The sequence below is a fragment of the Megalops cyprinoides genome, chromosome 20, assembly GCF_013368585.1.
Source record: "Megalops cyprinoides isolate fMegCyp1 chromosome 20, fMegCyp1.pri, whole genome shotgun sequence".
Taxonomy (NCBI): Eukaryota; Metazoa; Chordata; class Actinopteri; order Elopiformes; family Megalopidae; genus Megalops; species Megalops cyprinoides.
This window is the reverse complement of record NC_050602.1, coordinates 27812958-27836414: the sequence shown is the minus strand read 5'-3', so window position 1 is coordinate 27836414 and position 23457 is coordinate 27812958. Positions and strand designations below refer to the sequence as shown.

The following is a 23457-nucleotide window of genomic DNA, read 5'->3' as shown; positions in this document are numbered from 1 at the left end:
AAAACATTTGATTGGAGCAATCCTCTGACAACCCAAATATTTCACATGGTAGCCGCGTAACGAATTGTTCACAAAATGAACTGTGAACAATCATTTTAAAATCTTTACTGACCACTACACAATGATGCAACATTATAAAGAAATAGTTACATTTGCTGTAGTGCTACTGTTTACATCATATAGTGTCATTTATTTCATTTTTTGAATAATCCTAGCATTTGAGCATGAATTATAACATCTGCCCTACTAATGCTTAAAAGTCCTTTAATGTGAAAATAATTAATTCGCATTTTCCTAAGCCGGTTGGCAGTACCTTTGAGCCTCAGGGCATGGATTCCGCTGGATGCACGTAAGTGAGAGATCAGTGGCGAATCTGAGTGTTGCAGACTGCGCAGAATTCAGCACGGATTTCATAATGCCGCTCTCGTATAAATCGACCAACACGATGCATTCGGTCAGCGAGATTTCGCCGTCCGGCTCGTAGGTGCTTTAGCGAAACTGTGCAGACTTTTGCGCAGCATGACGCCTTTAGTTGCGGCCCGTGATTCGGGATGAGGGCTGTGGTTCCGTATTCTCGCGAGACTCTGGGCGAGATGACAGATGGATCTTCATCGGGAGTCGGGAGGATGAAGGTACCCGTCCCGGGGCAGCGCTGATCCACAGCATCGGGGCGCAGGACTGTAAGGGGGGCAGGGGTGAGACGAATGTGGGTAGATAGGTAGCCAAATATAGCGTGCTAGGCAATACGTATTTTGAGATTTTTTTGTTCGTTTGTATCGCTTTATGTTATATATTAGGGGTCTCGGTTTTCATGTTGTCCGGGGTGCCGTTATTGTCGCTGTTGAGCTACCAAAGGCATCCATTGCATCGCCAGCTACTATTTACTGAAGCCCGTCTGGGGTGCTGGCTGGCAACCGGATTAGACTGCTTCGTTGTACAATTTTAAACGCTTTAAAATGACCGGAGAAAAGCGTCGCTCCTTGCGTAAGGATCACAAGCCGAGCAAGGAGGTGGAATTACTGGAACCCGACGAGGAGGCAGCGGCGGGTCCCTTCGGATCGTCCCGGACCAACAGAGTCAAAGCGAATAAGATCTTTAACAATCACAAGCTGATCAAACCTCCGGTGACCCAGCAGCAGAATCAGCTGTCGCAGATCAATGCTAACACTAACATAAACACACACACGGCCGACACCGACGACAACAAGAACCCCATTATTCTGAGCACGCAGGAGTTCCCGGTCCACGAGTGTGTGTTTAAGGGGGATGTGAGACGTCTGTCCTCACTTATCCGGACCCAAAACATCGCCCAGAAAGATGTCCATGGTAAGTAACTAGCTCGCTTATTATCGATGGGTGACAAACAGATTACTAGCCTAACGATTCCTGCGGCGCAGTCAGTATAACTTCCTGCCTCGATGGCTGCAGCTCCTGAGTCCCGTAGCTTGTTACTGTATGCTGTGGTCTTCTGTTAGTTTGCATTAATTATGTCCACCGCCACGCACCGCTCTCTCCTTTGTAGATTGTGACATACAGATGCATTGGGACGCATATTTACAGGAAGATGACAAGCATCCCAAAAACGTCTTTGAAAGTTTATCTTCTTTTAAAGTGCTGGCAGTTGTTTGCGGTACATAGTTGTGTTGAATTAGAGATCTTGATATTTATTCACAACGAGATGCATGATTGTACCCCCTACATATAATTAATCAACGTCAATTAGCAAACGCGCTTATCCAGGTCGGTTTGCGCATTGCATCTGATAAAGCGGCATTAAAAAACCACGAAACCAAATCGATATCTTTCTCTGAATGCAAATACTTTACAAATGTTATATTGATGCTCAGTTTAACTGGCGTAAATCTTTTTGAAAATCTTCGTAAATCTAAAGAGAATGCTTGGATCTTTGGTTCTATCGCGTAAGAAGGTGTTTTTAGGTGTTCGCGTTGCAGATGGCATTAATCCGAGCAGATTTACGGTTCTCTCACACGGTCCGCTGGCTGTCTTTTTAGAGGAGCAGTTTTGCTGAAGCGCCTTTCTCCGGCTGCCGTAAAAGTCCTAGCCACTTACCATACTCGCTTTACTTTGACATTTAATTTGTAGCCTGAATGTTCAGTAAATGGATCTCTTGATTATCTTTCACCGGGAGCTTAGTGATACCTAATAATCTTAATGAGACCTAGGTTTTATCTGTTTATTGCCGGCTTGTCCATAAACTGCGTGTTTGCCAGTGAACTGTTCTGAAAGTGGTGAACCATTCATGCCAGCACTGAAGGGAATGTGTGGTTGGTGACCTGCTGTGTTCGTGAGAACATGGCTTTATGAGACCTGCTCCGTAGCTTTTACATGAGGTAAATGAGTAGATAAAACATGAGAAGAGTCAGCCACTGTGTCCAAGCCCTCTCTCTAACACCTACACTTTGCTTGTTGTGAATCTGCACATCTCAGCCAAATCATTATCTATTGCAGCTTGATAATTTACTAAGGGACTCCAAGGAGCAATGCATCCTCAAACACAATCCCTTTGCAGCTAGAGTGAGCGGCGGTTTGCTCACTGCTGAAAGCAGGGCTACGGCTGCCTTCCTGTTCCCAGATCTGTCTAATTAGAGGGTGGAATTGATTTTAAGGGCCCTGCAGAATTGTAATGCATTTAAAGAAACAACAATGTTTAAGCTCAGCTGAAGCAGCCAGCTGTACCCAGCAGCGGTCTGCAGGCCTTGTGTTATGCTAGCCAGAGTCCAGAATACCTCATTACTTTTTAATGCCCATTGACTTCTTCCAGTGGCTCTAAGTAACCCAGAGGACCGGTTGGACGTGTGAATGAATGTGGTGTGTTTGCCAGGAGCTTTCCCAGCCTTACTGCACAGATACGGGGGTGACCCCACGCTCTGCTAACGCAGGCAGGAGAGAAGCTGTCCACAGCCTGGACCAGCCTGCTCCTACTGTATCAGCCAGTTAAGCACAATTAGGGCCGTCCCCTGGAGAGGACAGCACGGCAGAGGATCACAGATCCAAACGTTAAACCGGGGAAAAGCTCGTAATGATTGTTACAAGCTTTAACAGTTGTGTTACTGGCCTTTTCAAGGCTCTGCTGTTAGCTCTGAGTCAGCAGGCAGTGTGGATCATTAGATGTGACACTGTTCCCTCAGGTCTTTAGGACAGTATCATAAACCCAATCTCTCTCTCTCTCCCTCTCCTTCCCCGCAGGGAACACACCTCTGCACCTGGCTGTCATGGTGGGACACAAAGGTGAGTCTGATGTCTTCTGTGTCTGAGTGTTCGTGTGTGTGTGTGTGTGTGTGTGTGTGTGTGTGTGTGCGTGTGTGTCTATATGTGTATTTGTGTGTTTCTGAGGAAGGATGGGAAGTTTTGTGCTTGGCGCAGTAGCATCTAAAGAGCTGGTGATAATGAATAAATGATTCAGCTGCTGAGGCCTGAAGCAGCTTGTTCCTCTGTTTTTGAGGAACTCTGGGCCCCTCACTGTTCTCTCAGAGCACAGCTGTAGCACTGCTGTGGACCTGTTTGTAATCGCACGCTGATCCTTCTCATGTTTTTAAGAGTGTTTCTTTCGCTATATTGTGCATAACTGATGGTTCAAATGAAGGTTGGTATTTTTGGAAAAGTGTGCTTAAATGGCGCGTCAGACACAAACACTGATCAGAGACAAACACTGGTCAGAGCTGCTCAGGGTGCGCAGTCAGGTGGCTGTACAGGGTCTGTGGGGCGACTGAGACACAGAATCCAGGGAAATCGCGGCATGCGTGAGGAGCTCGCAGGGTCAGGAGGGAGCTGCTGGGATGCGCTAAGCTTTGTGTGTTACGTAAAGCATTTAGGCGAAATGCTGTGTTTTATTACACAACGTACCTGAGAATGTGGGGCAGCGGGGGCGGGGTCTCGCATCACACCGCTGAGCACGTGCGTCAGAGGCATGATCCCGCACATTAACCCCCCCCACAGCCCCCCCCCCCCCCCCGCGGGGCCTCGGCTTAGCCAGCTGCTTAGCGGGGCGTTCATCACAGGAGCGCGGGTGTGTGCGTCTGACACAGCAGCAGCGTGTGACAGCACAGTGATGGGGTCAACCTGCCACACGCAGGGGGAACAGACCTGCTCCTCAGTCTTTGGAACAATTACCCAGAAAGCTATTTTAAATCACTCCGTAGCAGCTGGTTCCTCTTTATTTGGTGGCTTCTGTGATGGTTATATCTTCGTGCATTTCCAAAGAATTCTGAGGTATTGGCCTAGCCCCTCCAAAAATGTATAACTAATCTTGTCATCTCTTAACTTCAGTGCAGCTTTCAAATCGCAGTTTTCATCTTTCGCGCAGTTTCATTCAGCTTGAACAGGCTGCTTCATTGCATTCGTTTCCCTGAATTCAGGGCCCGCTCATGGGGACATCAGTTGCGTGGATGATAGTTTCATGACTGAAACAAAAATTAAAGTGAAAGGCGTTTACTGCACCTGAAAGGCACCCCACCCCCACCCTGCGGGTGTCTGCAGTTCATCGTAAATCACTGTGCGCTCTCTCGTCCTCTCGCAGAGTGCGCCCACCTGCTCCTGGCCCACAATGCACCTGTCAAGGTGAAGAACGCTCAAGGATGGAGCCCTCTCGCCGAAGCCATCAGCTACGGAGACCGACAAATGAGTAAGATCCTACAGGCATTGCTGTGAGCAGACAGGTCCCACAGTACCTGTGCAGAGTGGTGCTACAGTACCCCATTACCTGTGCAGAGTGGTGGTACAGTACCCCATTACCTGTGTGGACAGGTTGTGTGTTACCATAACCGAAGCTGAATCTGTGCAGTCTTTAGGGGTCTGGATCTGCCACTGAATAGCCACTGTATCAATACCATGTATTACCCTAGCACTGGAGAAAGCTGCCAGGCAGGTGACGTTAGACCTGAAATATCTATTTATTCCAGTAAAGAGGTTCGTGTGTGACACTGAGGGCTTATTTAACAGCAGACCGCTGGGTCACGGCGAGTGCTTTTAAAACACAGGGACATTAAGAGAGGGGAGATTAAACGCGTTTATCTGCAGGCTAATGTAACCCTGTTTGTTCCCGTGTGGCTTGTTTTTGAGTTGTTTTTGCCTTTGGCCACAGACCCAGCTGCACACGTTAACCCTGCAGAGCTTCTGGTGCTGAATTCCACTGTTCATGCGTGTGAAGTTTTAAATGCACTGGGTTCCGGCACGCTCCACTGTGTCAGACGGCAGCAGTCTGAGCACACAGCAGCCGTTTAGTATACACCTACCCGCTAATGTGCACCTGCAGGCTAATGATGATGGGTAAGCATGGAGTTAGCTTTCAGAGATAACATGGGGCCACACAGCGATGCGTTAGAGGAGCTGGGGCGCGCCCTGTCCCTGTGCGCTGCCAGACACGCTGCCTCACTCTGGACGCATTTCAGCACCTCCACACGCGCCTGTGCATGTCCTGCCACCCTGCCAGCACGGCCCGGCTGGGCACCACACCTTCTGTCTTTGGGTTGCCAGTGCTGCCTTTGGGTTGCCAGTGCTGCCTTTGGGTTGCCAGTGCTGCTGATTTCACTACTAATAATAACTAGTGTAATTGAGCAGAGCATTAGTGAGCTGCGCAGTGAACCGGGGAGGTCTCAGCTGCTCTTTTCTGTTTCTGGTCCCTAAACTGAAACTGTGTGTGTTTGGTGCCTTCTCTTAATCTCCCTGATGCCGTGTGTTTTTACCCCTCTTTAACCAGCTGTTGCTGTGTGTCTGGCTGCTCCTCTTTACCGCCCGGCTGCTGTGTGTGTTGCTGTGTGTCTGGCTGCTCCTCTTTACCGCCCGGCTGCTGTGTGTGTTGCTGAGGCTGCTCCTCTTTACCGCCCGGCTGCTGTGTGTGTTGCTGTGTGTCTGGCTGCTCTTCTTTACCGCCCGGCTGCTGTGTGTGTTGCTGAGGCTGCTCCTCTTTACCGCCCGGCTGCTGTGTGTGTTGCTGTGTGTCTGGCTGCTCCTCTTTACCGCCCGGCTGCTGTGTGTGTTGCTGAGGCTGCTCCTCTTTACCGCCCGGCTGCTGTGTGTGTTGCTGAGGCTGCTCCTCTTTACCGCCCGGCTGCTGTGTGTGTTGCTGTGTGTCTGGCTGCTCCTCTTTACCGCCCGGCTGCTGTGTGTGTTGCTGTGTGTCTGGCTGCTCCTCTTTACCGCCCGGCTGCTGTGTGTGTTGCTGTGTGTCTGGCTGCTCCTCTTTACCGCCCGGCTGCTGTGTGTGTTGCTGTGTGTTGCTGAGGCTGCTCCTCTTTACCGCCCGGCTGCTGTGTGTGTTGCTGTGTGTCTGGCTGCTCCTCTTTACCGCCCGGCTGCTGTGTGTGTTGCTGTGTGTCTGGCTGCTCCTCTTTACCGCCCGGCTGCTGTGTGTGTTGCTGTGTGTCTGGCTGCTCCTCTTTACCGCCCGGCTGCTGTGTGTGTTGCTGAGGCTGCTCCTCTTTACCGCCCGGCTGCTGTGTGTGTTGCTGAGGCTGCTCCTCTTTACCGCCCGGCTGCTGTGTGTGTTGCTGAGGCTGCTCCTCTTTACCGCCCGGCTGCTGTGTGTGTTGCTGAGGCTGCTCCTCTTTACCGCCCGGCTGCTGTGTGTGTTGCTGAGGCTGCTCCTCTTTACCGCCCGGCTGCTGTGTGTGTTGCTGAGGCTGCTCCTCTTTACCGCCCGGCTGCTGTGTGTGTTGCTGTGTGTCTGGCTGCTCCTCTTTACCGCCCGGCTGCTGTGTGTGTTTTTGACGCTTCTGTGTGTCTCTGACAGTCACAGCTCTGCTGAGGAAGCTGAAGCAGCAGTCCCGGGAGAGCGTGGAGGACAAGCGGCCGCGACTATTGAAGGCTCTGCGAGAGGTCAGGCACCAGCAAACACACACACACACACACACACACACACACACACACGTGCGCACACTCACACGCCCACACACACACACTCATACGCACACACACACAGACTCACACATACACGCACACACACAGACACACACACACACACACACAGACCTCACAAGAAAGTCTGCCCCACATGAGAATATGAGAATAGATGTACAGAACGGGGAAGCACAGTGTGTGTGTGATTACAGACCTACAGAATGGGGGGAGTGGGTACAGCGTGTGTGATTACAGACCTACAGAATGGGAGGGTGTAGTGTGCTGTAGATTTAGAGCAGTGAGCTACAGGACAGGAACCTCTCGCCTGTGAGAGAGGCAGATGGTGCAGCCGGTAACCTGCTGTGTTTGTGTGTGATTTTCGAGGTCAGAGATTCTGGTTTTAGTGCCTCGCCTCTCAGACAGGCTGGGATTACCGTCCGCACAGAGACAGAAAGATGGACCTGCAGGGATTAACCCAGGCCAGACCCAGGCCAGACCCAGGCCAGACCCAGGCTAGACCCAGGCCAGATCCAGGCCAGACCCAGGCCAGACCCAGGCCAGACCCAGGCCAGCGAGCGATGGGATTAAAGTGATAAGGGGCACATACACACACAATATTTATTTAGAAAGCGTTAGCAGGGTGTTATGAAGTCCAAATGTCTGTGGAGCAGTATCCATATCCACTCTAAAGCACACCATTTCTCATGATGAGCAAAAGGCTTGGTGTTGCTTATTGATGTGAAATTGCTGAATAATTAATTCTGTTTAATTAAAACAGATAACATGGTGCATTGTTCCTGCTCTTTATGTCTCTTGTATGTTTGTAATTTCCTCTCGCCAGCTGGGAGACTTCTATCTGGAGGTTCACTGGGATTTTCAGAGCTGGGGTGAGTGCTGCTTTCTGTCAGTGTTTGGAGGTTATTTATTCTGCAGGGTGATGTAGGGGGCACTTAGCGAGTGCAGCTAAAGGATCAATACGAGCAGAGCGCTACTTGATCCTGCTCCCTGCTCCCTGCTCCTGCTCCTGTTCCCTGCTCCTGCTCCCTGCTCCTGCTCCCTGATCCTGCTCCTGTTCCCTGCTCTTGCTCCCTGATCCTGCTCCTGTTCCTGCTCCTGCTCCTGCTCCTGCTCCCTGATCCTGCTCCTGTTCCCTGCTCCTGCTCCCTGATCCTGCTCCTGTTCCTGCTCCTGCTCCTGCTCCCTGATCCTGCTCCTGTTCCCTGCTCCTGCTCCCTGATCCTGCTCCTGTTCCCTGCTCCTGCTCCCTGATCCTGCTCCTGTTCCCTGCTCCTGCTGCTGCAGCGCTCCCTGCGGCGGCTGTGGCGCTGTGATGGGTCTGAGCGGAGGGGTTTTTACGTGGTGTGTGAGAGGAGCAGGTCTCAGGAAGCTGCAGTGCAGTAGGCTGCTGAACCTGCAGTCTCCCAGAGGAAGCCGGGAAAACGCCACCGAGGCATTTACTGGCTGTGGGGGCGGGGGGCGGGGGCGGGGGTGGTGCTCGGAGCCCCATATTAATGATCACATCCACTGTCTGTCACAGCTCCTCTCAGCGCTGTTGCTTATTAGACTTCCAGAGCACCAGCGATCAACGGGCTGGTTTAAATGACGAGCAACGACCTTCAGTTCTGACTACAATCACAACTCACTTACATGCGCAACAAATTAAGGCGCAAGACACAGAATGTGCAGCTGTTGCCCACAGTGACAGTTCCAGAAATGAAGCTGTTGCCGCTGGTTACTGTGCTGCTCCCTGGGCAGCCTGTGGGTTTGTGGGTCATTAAGTTCAGTGCTGCTGATTGTTGGTGAAACAGAGTGAATGTTTCTTTCAGAGCTGCATGTGCCGGAGGCTGCATGGGGGGTGATATCAGGCTGTTGGCTGCACAGTAAGTCAGCCTGTTTCTTATTAATAAAGTGTTTTTATCTGCATCTTTTTTTATTCTTCTCATAACAGTGCCTTTGCTGTCCCGGATCCTGCCGTCTGATGCCTGTAAAATCTACAAGCAGGGCATCAATATCAGGTTGGCCTCACTTCACCGTTGTAAAGCCACACACGTCTCCCACATGCCAGCAGAACAGATTGTAGAGACAAGAAGTGGTTTAGAGGAAAGTCTGTGCATGAATAACCAAAATCAAAATGTTGATTGGTATATTTTGCCATTGACTATGTATGCAAGTATGTGTGTGTGCATGTGTGTCTGTATGTGTGCACACATTAATGAGGCAGTACTCTCCCTCTCCCTAACAAGCCAGTACCTCTTGCTAATGAGCCGGTACCTCCATCTCTGTAAGGGGCTGGTACCTCTCTCTAACGAGCCGGTACCTCCCTCTCTCTAATGAGCCGGTACCTCCCTCTCTGTAAGGGGCTGGTACCTCTCTCTAACGAGCCGCTACCTCTTGCCCCAGGCTGGACACCACCCTGATTGACTTCACAGATATGAAGTGCCAACGTGGCGATCTGAGCTTCACCTTCAGAGGAGACGCTCCCCCCACAGAGTCCTTTGTGGTCCTGGACAACGAGCAGAAAGTCTACCAGCGCATTCACCATGAGGTGAGGCACCGGGGGGTTCTGGGTTCTAATCGTTAGACGTATGGGAGAGAGGAGGCGCAGAGAGACATTCAGCCAGTGTTCCCCCTAAAGACAGCAGTTCAGTTTGGGAGTCATTCATAAACTAAACCAAGTCAGAAGGTTAGGCAAGGCAAGGAATTCCACCATTGGACACAAGTGCCTCCAGAGAGCACATACCTGTGGTCTGCGTGCTGATACTGATGGTTGAGCACTACGGTCCAGCTCCTTCAGGTTTACTGCCCTGTGTGAGGTGCAGGCAGGGCAGCTGTGTGGCTCCTGTGCGTGTCCCCCGCCACCTGTCTGTGTCACCTTCCTCTCTGATCCTCACCTGCCTGCCGGTGACATCATTCTCCTTCCAGGAGTCGGAGATGGAGACGGAGGAGGAGGTGGATATTCTGATGAGCAGCGATATTTACTCCGCCACACTCTCCACCAAATCCATCACCTTTGCCCGAACGCAGACTGGCTGGCTCTTCAGAGAAGACAAAACGGTTGTGTCTCCTGCTGTTCTCTACAGAACCACTCTGACACTGTACTGTAGGCCTTACACCTTCATACACATCTCTGAAAACACATACGCTAAAGCAAATCACCTCAGTCTGCTGCTCGTTGCTGTAGGAGAGAGTGGGGATCTGTGTTAACGGCTTGCTGCTCGTTGTTGTAGGAGAGAGTGGGGAGCTTCCTGGCAGATTTCTTCTCGGTGAACGGGCTGGTGCTGGAGTCCCGGAAACGCAGGGAGCACCTGAGTGAGGAGGACATCCTGAGGAACAAGGCCTTCATGGAGAGCTGGAGCAAAGGAGGAAACCTCATCGAGCACACCTACGAGGTCAGCACGCTGCTCTGAGTATAGTACATATCAATATAAATATCATTTTCCTCATCAAGAATAGCTAACAAGTCAGCACTCAGCTTTAATCAAATGCATATAAATATGAATATCATTATCCTCATTATGTATATCTAACAGGTCAAAACTTGGCCTAATGAACTATGTTACATACAGTATATGCATCAGGTTTCACAAACATTAGCTCATTTACGTATTCATTTGCATAAAACTGAGCTCAGGTTTGTGAAACTTGAGGCTTATATAAGGCCTTCAGGTGTAAAGTAATGGTGTTTCAGTGTGAAGTAAGAACTGTCCGGTATGATGTAGCAGTAGTTCATTGTGATGTAACAGTAGTTAAGTGTGATGCAGCATCTCTTGCTCACCCCTCAGCCTGTGAGGAGACAGTCTCTCACCCCCCCTCCTCCGAACACGCTCTCCTGGGAGGAGTACATCACAGCTGAAAATGGCAGGTAAGTGTCCAGGTGCTGTCAGTCACAGCCTGCTTGTGATTGTATGTATTCACTCACTTTGACCATGTGTGCATGGTCTTTCCCTCACACTATGTTTTTGGTCTGAGTATATGTATACAGATTCTCTCCGAGCTGACCGCATGTACAGGGTCTGTCCTGCGGTCTCTCCCCTGAGCTGACCGTGTGTTTAAGGTCTCTCCTGCGGTCTCTCCCTGAGCTGACTGTGTGTGTGTTTGCCCACAGGGCCCCGCATCTGGGGAGGGAGCTAGTGTGTAAGGAAAGTAAGAAGAACTTCAAAGCCACTGTAGCCATGAGCCAGGACTTCCCCCTGGGCATCGAGTCGTAAGTGACCCCACACTGTCCTTTCCCTGGGACTGGGTCCCTGTCCAGCCGCTGCCCTCTGAAGATAGGAACACAGGCTGAAGTCCTGCACCTCGTACACTGTGCACCACATTATACCATGAGCAGTCCTTACATTTCTGCACTGTTACACGGGCGTGATAAGTGCCAGAGCAGTGTAGTGCAGTTCAGTGTAATGAAATGTACAGGAGCTGCAGAGTCGATTGTGCCCGGATTAGATTGTCACTCGTTCTCAGTGCTAAAATGTGACCTGATGTAAATTTGCGTGGATAGCCCTGCAAATTATGCCTTTAATATGCGTTAGCATTGGACACATGTCTTGATAGATTTGATAAATTCTATCTTGGTGAATTCTATCATGTTATCTTAATTTTTGGGCTATTCTCTGTGATTGCAGGTAATGGCACTCATTAGAGTCCTGATGTTAATGTTGTGTTGTCTGTTTCCAGGTTACTAAATGTGTTAGAGGTCATTGCTCCCTTCAAGCACTTCAACAAACTCAGAGAATTCGTTCAGATGAAACTTCCACCGGGTTTCCCTGTCAAGCTGGGTAAGTCAATTTCTTTCATAATGAAACTAGCATTTGTGTACTTACAAGCACTGGAAATGTCAAAGTTGTTTTCTATGAAAACTTGAGAAGATTTTCCAGTATTGTTTCCCAGAAGAGTTTTTTCCCTCTGTGAATATGAATATGAATATTCTTTGTCCTCTTTCTGACTCAGACTAACTGAAAAACAACAGCTGTTTCCTAATGTAATGCAGTCCTGTTCATGACTGTTCCAGACATCCCAGTGTTTCCAACTGTCACGGCAACAGTCACGTTTCAGGAGTTCCACTACGACACATTTGACGACTCCATCTTCACCATCCCCTCCGACTTCAAGGAGGACCCCAGCCGCTTTCCTGACCTTTGACCTCTCACCTTTGATGTCCTGATGCTCCTCCTTCTGTGGTTTGAAACTGACAGGAACAAACTCCACCCACAAAAGGGCACTGAATTACAACACCAAAAGTTTTCAAATGGGAAGAGAGACTGTCAGTTTTAACACGCTGTTTTTAACAAACTGATCTCGTATGTCAGAGACTCAGACTGAATGTGCTGTTTGTAATGTAGCGGAAAGGGATTGGTGCACTGGCCTGTGGACACACTGGATTTGACACGTGGGACGTTAGACTCAGGGGGAAAGCACAGACCGTCCCCTGTATGGAACGGGAGTTGTCCTGTAAAAACATGGAGCTTCCAGTAGCTGCAGCTGTCTGACCGACTTCCACCAGCACCACTGCAGCTGAACACCCTGCACATCCTCATCCAGAAGACAGAGGGCGCTGTGCTGAGCCGGCCTGCACTCAACCCCCTCCGTACTGCCATGAGCGCATTAACATGGCAGACCTGTACACAAATGAAGCTAAAACAGAGCTAATGTAAATCTAACGTAAACTTTAGAAGCTGGAATATCCCTGGCGTGCTGTACAGAAGATCTGCTCATAGCTCCTCGCCTTGCTGCAAACATGGAGATCCAGCTTCCTTTCTCGTATGTGAACTCTCTCCAATTCAGGAAATGAAATCAGGAAGTTTGCATCTCAACCTACAACTGTTTTGTAGATAGAAAAAAGTTGGAAAAAGAGAAACTGAAACCTGTACCACTGAAACTTTTTTAGTGATAAAAATAAGCCTTTTTCTGCCACAGGGTGTACATACCTCTTGTGTACTTTTCTGTTCAGGTTTTACCTCCTGTCTGTCTGTGTCTTGTACTCGTGGGATTGTAGGAGTGTGTGTGTTAGTGCAGCGTGTTAATGTGTGTGATTCCACAGGCTCGTAGTGAAGTCTGTGATCTGCGATCTCTATTGGCACAGGCAGCGTTTGCTCAGACCCGCAGGATTCTTAGAGCAGATCAGGCTGCAGTCGGGTGGGACTGACACACATTTCACTCAGTAGCACTGGAGAGGTCAGTCACCTGCAGAAGGGGATCTTGTGCACGGCCCTCAACCCAGTTTAGTTCTCAGTTCAGTTCAGATACGGATCAGTATCCTGGATTGGAGGTCAGGGACATCTTTCTGATGTCACTTGTCATAGATACACCACACTCCTGTACTGTGTACCTGTTCATACAAACCAGCACATTTTATAAGCAATCAGTGAAACTGCTACAGTCAAATAAGATTCTGCTAACATGCTGGATGAGTCCAGGCAGAAAGAATCTTTCTGGCCTCACGGCCCCTGAGGGACAGTTGGACTCTGGCCCAGATGTTCATTTCCACTGTGAGCTGGAGGCGCACTGAGCTCCCTGCTATCTCAGCCCCAGCAATACTGACCGAGTGTTATGCTCACCCTGTCCCTGTCTCATGCATCGTGTCCGGTTTGTCTAGCCATGCAGTTAGATGTTCCACGGCCTATTAACACTATTATTTATATGATGTCTGGTGTGGGCTCTAGTCTTGGTGGGCCACTGAAATACCCATCCCAGCACAGTGGTGCTGTGTAACACTCCCTGTCACTCTACTGGGTAGCGTGACTCCTTAATTTAGCACCATTTTGTACTCCTCCCATCACTGTGTCTGTTGTGTTTGTACATGTGCTCATCATGGCTTTTACTTTTTGTACAAGTCTTACTTGTACCTACATGCGTAAATTAAAGTGTACAGCAAGAATATTGTATAAGCCTGCACACTATTTTCATATTAAAATTTCCTTAAAATGTCCAAGCATGAAGCCTGTTTTCTTCCGGTATTAAAATTACGAGGACATGTCCCATTATTTCCCACGATGCCCGTATTCTGACTCCACACTTCACTCCCTTTTATCTTCGCTGCCCTTCCTGTAGTTCAGGGGCAGAGTTGTGTACCTTTCTCTGCCCGTTTTCAGAGATCCCCAAGTGCGCAAGTTCAGTCTGAACCCCGAGAAACTGGAAAAACACGCAGGGGCACAAAAACTCTTAGGTCTGACTCTGGCCCCCTCTGATGTTCTGAGTCAGATTAATGGCACTAATTCAGTTTGTGTTCACAGTGGCCGGCTAACGGACGCGGAGCAGAGAAGACATCCTGAAGTTCTGTCTGCTTCTGGCCAATTTACGGAAGGGCCAACACTCAGCTGCCAGTTTATTTGTCCACAGCACTCCCAAAACCAATTTCTTCCACCATACTAGAGCATAAATTCTCAATCTTCAGCCCCAGAACTCACATTTTGTCACATGTCACTCACTCATGTTGCTGCTTCACTCGTTTCCTCTGCTGTTCCATTTGCTGCCCTTATTCTGTTTAAACATCCCTCCGTCAGCTCACCACCTCCCGCCTTCCTCTCGGAGCCCTCAGCTGGACAGGACTCCGGCAGAAGCGGTTGGTTTCCTCACAGCCTGCACTTCACTGCAGATGGGGGACATTCACCCTGACATTAGGAGGGTTTCCCGGTTACCCACAGACGGGAGTAATGCACACAACTGCAGCAGCTTTTTTATCAACAGCTTTTATTATCAAAGTTCCTCACTAGTAAAACACATTGCCGACTCCAGGAGGGCCGGTGCCTGACCCACAGGCGCTGACGGTGAGCTGCGGAGCGGTGACCCCTGGCTGGAGTCAGGCACCGGCAACAAGCACATCCTGCAGCCCAACACTGCTCTGCAGGGACAGATCTGAAATGAGGACCGCGGCAAAACGCAGAGAGCGGAATATTACACTACAGTGATGCACCTCAATATGAAAGCGAAAATAAGACATGAGCAGTTTCGCCTACCAGCGTAAGCTCTGAATACACAAACACAGCAACAGGGGCCTTTTGCCTGAAAGGGTATTAATGAGGCCCTGAAAATTACAGCAATAACTACTCTGAAACCCACCTAATACCATCTAATAGCGGTATTTTTGTTGTATTATTTATTTCTTTTTGTTGTTCATGTACAAATATCACTGTGGACAAAAAAAAAATAAAAATGTAACTCTTGCATGCACACCGCATACAGATCCTTCCACCTGGCTACACCTCTAAGTGGCTGGGATGGAAAGATGGAAAAGAACAAAAGGTTCAGAAAAGAACAGCTACATTAGACAACAGTTCTCTGGCCAGACTGCTGTGAGCAACCAGGCACATCTGCTGCCTCTAAAACACAGAAAAAGCTGGAGGAATGGGACTGAAGAATATGCCAGAAGACACTCCCCCAGAGGGGCGGGCGGTCAAAGACACTCCCCCCAGATGGGCGGGATGGTTAGCTGACACTCCCCCCTTAGGCGGGGACAGGCAGCGGGGGCGGGGTCAGTCACTCATGTCCATATCCTCCTCATGGTGGTCGTCTCCGTTGACTTTGGACTCTTTCGACGTGTCCCCGGGGCCTTTCTCCGCAGCAGACGCATGCTTTGGGGAGGGGGCGGAGTCTGAGTCTTTCTGCTCCTCCCTCTCCCTGTCACTGTAGCCCTGCTCCTCCTCGTCATAGTCTCTGGTCACCTGTGGGAGCAGCGCACACAAACACTCGCATCAGAGAGCACCGACACTCTCACACAACAAACAAATCATTTACGCAGCGTCAAACGCCGCTTTCTGTGCCACTGACTGACATGTGGAATATGAAGATACTGCTTCCAGCACTGCAGAATTCTGCCCTGTAGGCTACACTAACAGTATTTCTGCAGACCGCGTTAAAGAGACAAGTGAGAGAGAAAAACCCATCGTACCTGATTGACTTCTGCCTTATTAGTCCCCTCTGCTTGCAGCAACCCAGGCTTAGCACACTGTGTTGGTTAGACAATTACACATTAAGCTTGGGAAATGACCTATCAGGTCTGCAGAAATAACCCATTTATCAAAGGTGCAAAGGAAATGTTACCAGAAGTACTACAAACAGCTCCAATCTTTAATGAGCAGAATGAGAAAGCAGCAGCTCGGGCGTGGTTATTTCAGAGGAACAGACCTTGACGTCGGCCTTCTCGCTCTCAGACTTCCTCTCCCTCTCCCTCTCCCTCTCCTTGTCTTTGCTCTTCTTCTTCTTGCTGCTGGAGCGCTCCCGCTCTTCTCTGCTCCTGTCCTTCTCCTCCTTCCGCTCCCGCTCCTTCTCTCTGTCCTTGTCCTTCTTTTTCTCCTTCTTATGCCTGAAGGAGGCAAAGGTCAGAGGTCACTTTTTGTAGGGCAGGGACCTCCTATAGGCAAGCCCCGCCCACTGTACGCACCTCCTCGGGGATGGGGAGCGGGTCAGCCTCCTCTTGGGGGATTTGGACTTCTTTGGTGACCTGCTGGCACTGCGACTCCTCCTCCGTCTCCTGCAGCAGGGAAGACGACGCCACACTCAGCACAGCGCTTTTGGCGCGGGGTGTCGGATGCGGGATTTGGGTTTGGGGTGCGGGGTTTCGGATGCTGGTTCTGGGTGAGGGTTTGGGGGGGGACGCACACTCACCGGCTGATGCTTCGGGACCGGCGGGAGCTGCTGTAGCTCTTCGGGGGTGTTTTTGAGCGTTTCTTCTCCTTCTCCTCCTTCTTCCTGTCCCTGAAACGCACAGCGGCAGAGTGGTGAGACCCGGCCACGCCCGCGGGGTGGAGCAGGACATCCCGGCGAACGAGCCCTACCTGGACCTGCTCTGTGAACGCCGGCTCCTCTCCTTGGAATGGGAGCGTCTCCTGCGGGGGCTCTTGGACCTCCTCCGGCTCCTCGAACGCGACCTCCTCCTCGACCGGCTTTTGGAGCGCCTGCACAGGGATGAGAGCGCAGTGATCGACGTGTCCAAAAACAGCGGTTTGCATTCACGCAGTCTCTACTGAAGGATTTTACCTGAGGCTGTCTCAGCATATGAAATTTGTTGCAACAATATGTTGGATGACATTTAAGATTTAAGAAAAAGTCAGACAGGTTTCATGTTCCCAAATCCTCATGTGATGAAATCTTTCATTTTTTGAGGCAGTGGGTACAGTGTTCGCCTTACGCATGTAAATGAGTTCTGATTCACTGAGGTTTGAGCATTCTGTGCAAATGGAGGGTACCTGTGTCTGATTCACTGAGGTTTGAGCATGGTGTGCAAATGGACGGTACCTGTGTCTGATTCACTTAGGTTTGAGCATGGTGTGCAAATGGACGGTACCTGTGTCTGGACCGCGAGCGGGACCTCCTCCTCCTCGACCGGGACCGCGAGCGTGAATGCTTCCTTTTGGTGTCTTTTTTATCTGCAGCAAATAAACATCCTAGGTTCAGAATACAGGCGGCTCGCTCTCTCACTCACTACCAGTCAGAATACAGGCGGCTCGCTCTCTCACTCACTACCAGTCAGAATACAGGCGGCTCGCTCTCTCACTCACTCACTCACTCACTCACTCACTCACTCAGTCACTCAGTCAGTCACTCAGTCAGTCACAACACAGGCGGCTCACTCACTCCCAGGCTCGATCGCAGCAGAGATGAGAGACTGTGCTTCTCGGACCCGTTTCATCGCCTCCTCGATCTCCTTGCTGGACGCGTCAGCCTTCAGACCAGGATTAAGGTTCATTCCTGTGGTCACATGATTCAGCCTGCATCGTAGTCAAAAGGATTTCTTATGTCAAACTCACGCTCATGTTAGACTCATTTCCACTGTCAGACTGTACGTTCTGCAAGGTGCTTAACCGTCCCTGGAACACGGCCAGCTTTAAAACGCATCAAGCATAAAATACAAACCGTGTAAGAGAATCTGCCATTCAAACACCGCAACACCAGAATTTTGGAAACCATGGAAATAACTGCAATAAAAACGGCATTACTCACTTTGGATCCACGGAGGTCATGAACTTCAGGAGCTGATCAGCTGCCAGTGACTGAGAGGAAACAGCAGAGGGTCACACTGAGAGAACAGCCCACAGACAATCCCTTCCAATCAGAGCTAGAGGGGCGTGGCTCATTTCACAAACCTGAGAATTCATGTTGGATCCAGGTAACCCAAGAGCAGCCAGAGCTGGGTCCAGGGTAGGGCCCCCCAGAGCAGCTAGAGGAACACCTCCAATCTGCAAAACAGCAAAAACACTCCTCTCATTACAAACTACACCCATCAATGAAATAACGGATGAATACTGTACCTGATCAGCAGGTCTGCTGTACAGAATGAACTCCCCTCCTGATTAATGTACACTCTATCAATGATGTGTTCTATGAAGAGTAAGACAGCGTGGCTGTTCTCCACTGTGCTGGTGATTTGTACAATGGGACTCTGTCAGATTCACTGCAGCTATTAACCACACCCCTTTCCCTCACAGCTGACCAGCAGCTTTCTTTCATAATGAAGCGCAGATGGTGAATTATGTAACAGAGGAATGTGCACACAACCATAATCATAAACATACCCATATGCAAGAAAAAATGTCTACTGTACATACAGAACAGGGGCTTTGAAAAGGACACTGATAAATTACGCATAAATAAACCTGCTGCAGTTTAACACACTGGGAACATAAGGGTTCATTCAGTGTTATGAGTGAAGCTTCATGAACCCCACCAAGGGCGTGCTGCCATATGCCATCAATCACTGACTTGAACAAATCAAAATGATTTTCTCTCCACAGCAATGGTGGGTAAGACACTCATTCTTTCCAACGACTGTCATTCACAACACACGGCAGCTCCACCCACTCCAGCTCAGAGGGTTTGACCCGTGTTCTGGTGTTCTGAACGTACCGACGCCAGCGGGTTTGGAGTGGGGAGCAGCCCGCCGCCAGGCAGGAGGCCCGCGACGGCGTTGGCGGGCGCCAGCAGCGACAGAGCTTTGGCCTCATCGGGAATGACGCCTGCAGGGGCCAGAGAGGGCGTCAGCACACGGACACAGCAGCACACGCCACACATATACACCAGAAAGGAAAACAAAGACGTCTCGCTGAAGTCAGCTCCTTACACAAACTACTCATACTCTCTGCACATTCTCCATCTCTCATATTAATACTGCTTCCTTTTCTTTAGATTCTGAAAATCTGAAAATGCGTTCCCTCTCTACGCATTACTGCAGAAAACTAAGAGAAAAAATAAATATCACAATACACACTACTGTGGTGAACACTTCCAAGATTGTATCACCTGTCCTTGTTTTTAAAGTCATGTACCAAACGCTAGCAAGCACAGCGGGCTCTCCAGTGGGTTGTGCTCTCATGTTTCATAAGATGTGTTATGAACAAGCGACTCGCGTGGGCTGCATCGCTAAAGTACACAGAAAAATCAAGATACACAGAACAAAAGAGTTCATGATTTTCGGGGTCAACAGCAAGATACAGTTTATCATGAATTTAACTTACCAGGAAAGAAAAAACACACACAAACATTCTCTCACACTGCACATTTCAGAGCAGAACCCTCCCTCTGGGCTTTTGCTGGTGTCTGAGTTCCACTGCATCAGTGGAACAGACAGGCCCCCTGCGTCCTTACCTGCTACAGTAACTGGAAGGAAGAAGGGCGTTCCCACCCTCTGAATGAACGGGAAGCCGCAGCGGAGAGCGCTGGGCTACAGTAAGGCCTCCGTCCCGCCAAGGGCACAGAAAACTGCATGCCCCGGCACCTCTGGAGGCACAAGCCAGCAAAAGCCCTGATTTAAATACAGCAGCCTAAGCCTTACGTGCCCAGAGCTGAGGGGGGAGGGGGGGCTCTCAGGAGACGCTCCGTGGGCGCGCGCACATCTGAAACAGCGCTAACCTCACACAACGCTGTCTCTCATCTTTACACAAACACACAACACAGAAAAAAGGCCACACTGAGAAACAGGATTAGCTGCAGGAGACAAAACTGTGGGCTGGCATTTTCAGCAGGGCCTGGTAAACAGGACTGTCTGAACCAGGAAAAAGAACTGGAAAACACAACAACAACAAAGAAAAATGACCGTTAAAAGAGGAACTGGGCCCTGCGCTCTTATCATGTGGACTGGATTTAAAAAAGACATTTAGCACAATCATACAGAAACATGCTGCACCTTGTCAAAGAGAATGTCATGTGACTTAATCCCCTATAATCTTGTGTGGGGAGGGGAGGGGTGGTGGCGGGCCAAGAGAAGCAGTGAAATAAACTCATCACCATTATGTCTGAAAAGGGTGCTGCCAGAAGCTGAGATGCTGAATTACAGTGGAAAACTGAAACAGTGTACAGAGAACAGTGTTTTTCCACCTCAGCTGCAATAAATCTGCACTAAAGGTAATATCCCCATTTCGCACGTTTACCTTGCTGTGCTTCAGCACTTTTATAACGCATGCTCTTCAAAGGCTTCACAAATTAATTTTGTCTAATATCAGCCTTTGTGGACTTCATAAAAGCTGATCTGTCCAATGATCTTAAAAACATGGCATTTTCAATATGCATGAAAACATGTCAGACTGTACCCCCAAAACACCTGCGGTTAAAACTGCAGTATAGAGACTTTGGCATTTGCTTTTTAAATTAATCCCACTGCACTACAACAGATTAAATCTATTACTAGCTACAGTTCATGATTTCCATTTAAAAAGCCCCAGAGAGACAGAGAGAGAGAAGAGAGAGTGAAGTGTTTCCCCCAGGGGAACAGAGGGGGGCTTGAATGCTTGCTGGTCTCTTTTGTAATTGTCTACAATCCCCTGCAGGCGACAGAGGACCATTTTCAGGCATCAAGGAGGGGGCTCTGCAATTGCCTTCTCCACTACAAAAATCACACACACACAGATAACAGAGAGAAGTTTAATAGAGGATAATCTGAACGGGAAAAGCAAGGTTAGCTACACATGAAAGTTCTCCTCCCCTCTATGGAGCCTCTTACTGAGCTCTTCCCAATAAGCCCAGCTTCCACGCAGCCCTTGGTATAATGCTGCCAGGCTTCGGGGAGGCAGGCCTGGCATCTGAAACACTCTGAGATGCCAGGTCTGCCCGTGTGTTACAGCCTGGGGTGGGACCCAGCACTGACTGCAGGGACAGGAAGGATGTACAGGTGGATCGCTATGGAGACCTCCACACCGGACCCTTCCTAACCCAGGCGGTCACTGCACGTCTGCACAAAGACAACAGGACCCTCTGCGTAGTCTACAGATCTGCAGTATACCAAGGGACCGCGTTAAAGAGATTCACTAGTCATAACTTCTGTCTTGTGCTTCTCATTTTTTGTCCAAGGGGAAAAAAAAGACACAAATCCACACAAGCACCAACCTTCAGCGAAAGGGACGACTATCAGGGCTCTGTCCACGAAGACTGTGTTTGTCAGATGCTGGGACACTCCGACTGACTCACACTCATGGAACTTTACAAAACAGACACGTGAAGTCACTGGCAAGGGAGATTCACTGGAAGAAAACACAAATTTGTTGTGCAAGAAGAACAAACAAGGACTCCATCATGGCTGTCACATCCTCAAATGCTACCGAGCCTGATGCCAGAGCTTGTTACTTAGTCAATCACTGTTCTGAGGACAGAGTAATTGCACACGTTTTCAGCTATGAGCGTACTGTCATAATGACAAGTTTCTGGGCCTTATTGGTGAGATTGCTATGGTTTGCTTCAGTTCGAAATTATCAGATGTGGGGTTGATCGCTTGCAGCCCCGTGGCTTTACATGGTCATAGTACTGGAATCGTCAGGTGCCCCCTACCTGGACCTGCAGGTGCTATGAGGCGCAGCCGACTGTTACTCGACAGGTGAGAGATCAGAAGCACAGAACACACATATTAACCGCTGCAGCTTGCTCTCTCCACAAATGTCTTACAGATAGCTTCCGTTCTCCACAGCAATGCCCATACAGCAAACCAGCTACCCAACATTTACCAAAACATAGTTATTTCTATTGTTTGTATTTTAAATGTAAACAAGTAGTTTATTCTTTTTACGCTTGCTAGCTATAACATTAACACAGTTCGCATGTGGCTGATGGTCTATGCATCAAACACTAGTATGAAACTAGTATGAGACTAGCTAGACTAGATTGCTTTAGCTCTCCCGCTAGCAAGCTAATGTTAACGCAAGTTAGCAATCAGTACCAGCTGGTTATTGCATACAGCTACTAGTTAAACAGATAATTAACTAACACCATAATTATAAATAGTATAGCTGCCCAGGTAACGGTTTCACTGTGCTGTTACAACCTTAATGATCGCTGTTATCTGGCGATCGGGCCAAGCGCCAAACTATTCACTCCAGCCCGGGGTTTAAACAGGACCGAGTAGGCCTGAATTCCACTACTGAAAAGAGCCAAGAAAGAAGGACCGAGGCCACCGAAAATCCTCTATAGGTAATGTGTCTGCGACTGTTTTTCCTACTTACTCCGGGGGGAATAATTTGAGTTCCTCGATTTTGCCCAGGAAGCCGAAGAGCGTCCGCATCTGCTCGGACGTGGTGCTCGGAGACACGTTCGTCACCTGAATCACGTTCGTGTTCGAGTTCATGTTGTAACAAATTCAAAACAAAGAAATAAAACCAGGACGGTTACGGTCGTTTCTGCTTCCGATTAAAAGCGTGAATTGCGATGTAACGGGAATTTAATGAGCGCAAAATGCGTTTTTCTCAAACCGTTCCAGCTGCGGGTTCCGCTGCCATGGAACCACAACAGACCCGTCAGTTTCGCGCATGCGCGTCCCCCACCGCGCATCCCCCTCCTGCGCTTGCGCGTCCTCTGACGCGCATGCGCAGCGAGGAATCGCTGCAGTCCGAAGATGTCTGACGTCATCGCTATGGCACAGGTCCCGCGGTGATATGCTGCCGCCAGGAGTACGGCATTTCTTCCGAGCAGTGCTCTGCGATGCGGCCATCAAACCAAAATAATAACAACTGTCATTTTATACAAAATGTTAGTCAGTGCTGGCATTAGACAAGTGTGTCACATGAAAGACAGTTGATATTGGCATTACATTACATTCATTTAGCAGACGCTCATATCCTGAGCGACTTCCAGCACAAAATAACGTGTATCCATTCAAGCTGAATGAGCAACAGTGTCAGACTCAGGCCAGCTGCTAACAATGACCATTGAGCTCAAGCCCTACCAGAAGTTAACTTGTGCAGCCCAACTAGACAAGGAAAGCTACCATACATCAGAGTCACTAGCACACAGAATCCAAAAGACATTGCGATACTACTTGTGAAATAAGCAGCAAGCTATACAAATAGCTGGTGTTAGGGGGTGGGGATCGAGATGGCACCGAGATGCAGTTTAAAGAGGTGGCCTAGTCTGCATCAGGAGATGGCCAGTGATGTCCTGACCCCCATGGGGAGTTCTTCCACCACTGAGGGACCGATACAGACGGGCATTGTGTCTGAGAGGAGCGACCCCCATCGGGATGGGACAGTCATTTGGCATATCATTAACTGAGTGACATACACGTTTTCAGTAAACATATCTATAAATTATGGGAAAAAGTTTCCTAGAACCTGAGCTGCTGTGCCTGGGTGGAAAATAGATTTTAGTGTCTGTCAGTGTTTCCTGTCAGGGGGTCACCTGTACGTTCCAGGACTA

The 23457-nt window shown here is 49.4% G+C and overlaps 2 protein-coding genes across 5 annotated transcripts; one reads left to right on the top strand and one right to left on the bottom strand.

Annotated features, from left to right (window-relative positions):
* The first annotated feature begins 587 nt into the window (after positions 1–587).
* Positions 588–13775, top strand: LOC118795930 (ankyrin repeat domain-containing protein 13C-like). The gene is made up of 13 exons (XM_036554727.1): positions 588–1326; positions 3208–3249; positions 4538–4642; positions 6749–6834; positions 7697–7742; positions 8804–8870; positions 9256–9400; positions 9778–9909; positions 10083–10244; positions 10638–10717; positions 10961–11059; positions 11527–11627; positions 11861–13775. The coding sequence occupies exons 1-13, from the start codon at positions 957–959 to the stop codon at positions 11989–11991; spliced, it is 1566 nt and encodes a 521-aa protein (XP_036410620.1). The 5' UTR covers positions 588–956; the 3' UTR covers positions 11992–13775.
* A 766-nt stretch (positions 13776–14541) lies between these two features.
* LOC118795506 (serine/arginine-rich splicing factor 11-like) lies at positions 14542–22566 on the bottom strand. 4 transcript variants are annotated; one of them, XM_036554034.1, is made up of 13 exons: positions 22269–22566; positions 21163–21296; positions 18691–18800; positions 17931–18023; positions 17788–17837; positions 17422–17555; positions 17132–17213; positions 16623–16742; positions 16453–16542; positions 16229–16318; positions 15973–16150; positions 15737–15793; positions 14542–15509 (listed from the first exon to the last, which is right to left on the bottom strand). In XM_036554034.1, exons 1-13 carry the CDS (start codon positions 22388–22390, stop codon positions 15321–15323), a joined length of 1449 nt encoding a protein of 482 aa, XP_036409927.1. In that variant the 5' UTR covers positions 22391–22566; the 3' UTR covers positions 14542–15320. The 4 variants fall into 4 exon arrangements, with proteins under 4 accessions (XP_036409927.1, XP_036409928.1, XP_036409929.1 ...); XM_036554037.1 differs by having other exon boundaries at positions 14543–15509; positions 21163–21253; positions 22269–22429; XM_036554035.1 differs by lacking the exon at positions 15737–15793.
* Positions 22567–23457: the final 891 nt, after the last annotated feature.

Bases quoted from the DNA above. Each gene is read 5' to 3' on its own strand.
- LOC118795506 (XM_036554034.1), bottom strand. From the start codon at position 22,390: ATGAACTCGAACACGAACGTGATTCAGGTGACGAACGTGTCTCCGAGC. The intron at 17,214-17,421 runs GTGAGTGAGCCG...TATTTGCTGCAG, and splicing joins TGCTGCGATCGAGCCTGGGA to ATAAAAAAGACACCAAAAGG. The intron at 16,743-17,131 runs GTACCGTCCATT...ATCCCTGTGCAG, and splicing joins CGCTCGCGGTCCAGACACAG to GCGCTCCAAAAGCCGGTCGA.
- LOC118795930 (XM_036554727.1), top strand. From the start codon at position 957: ATGACCGGAGAAAAGCGTCGCTCCTTGCGTAAGGATCACAAGCCGAGC. The intron at 7,743-8,803 runs GTGAGTGCTGCT...TTCTCATAACAG, and splicing joins CTGGGATTTTCAGAGCTGGG to TGCCTTTGCTGTCCCGGATC. The intron at 11,060-11,526 runs GTAAGTGACCCC...GTCTGTTTCCAG, and splicing joins TTCCCCCTGGGCATCGAGTC to GTTACTAAATGTGTTAGAGG.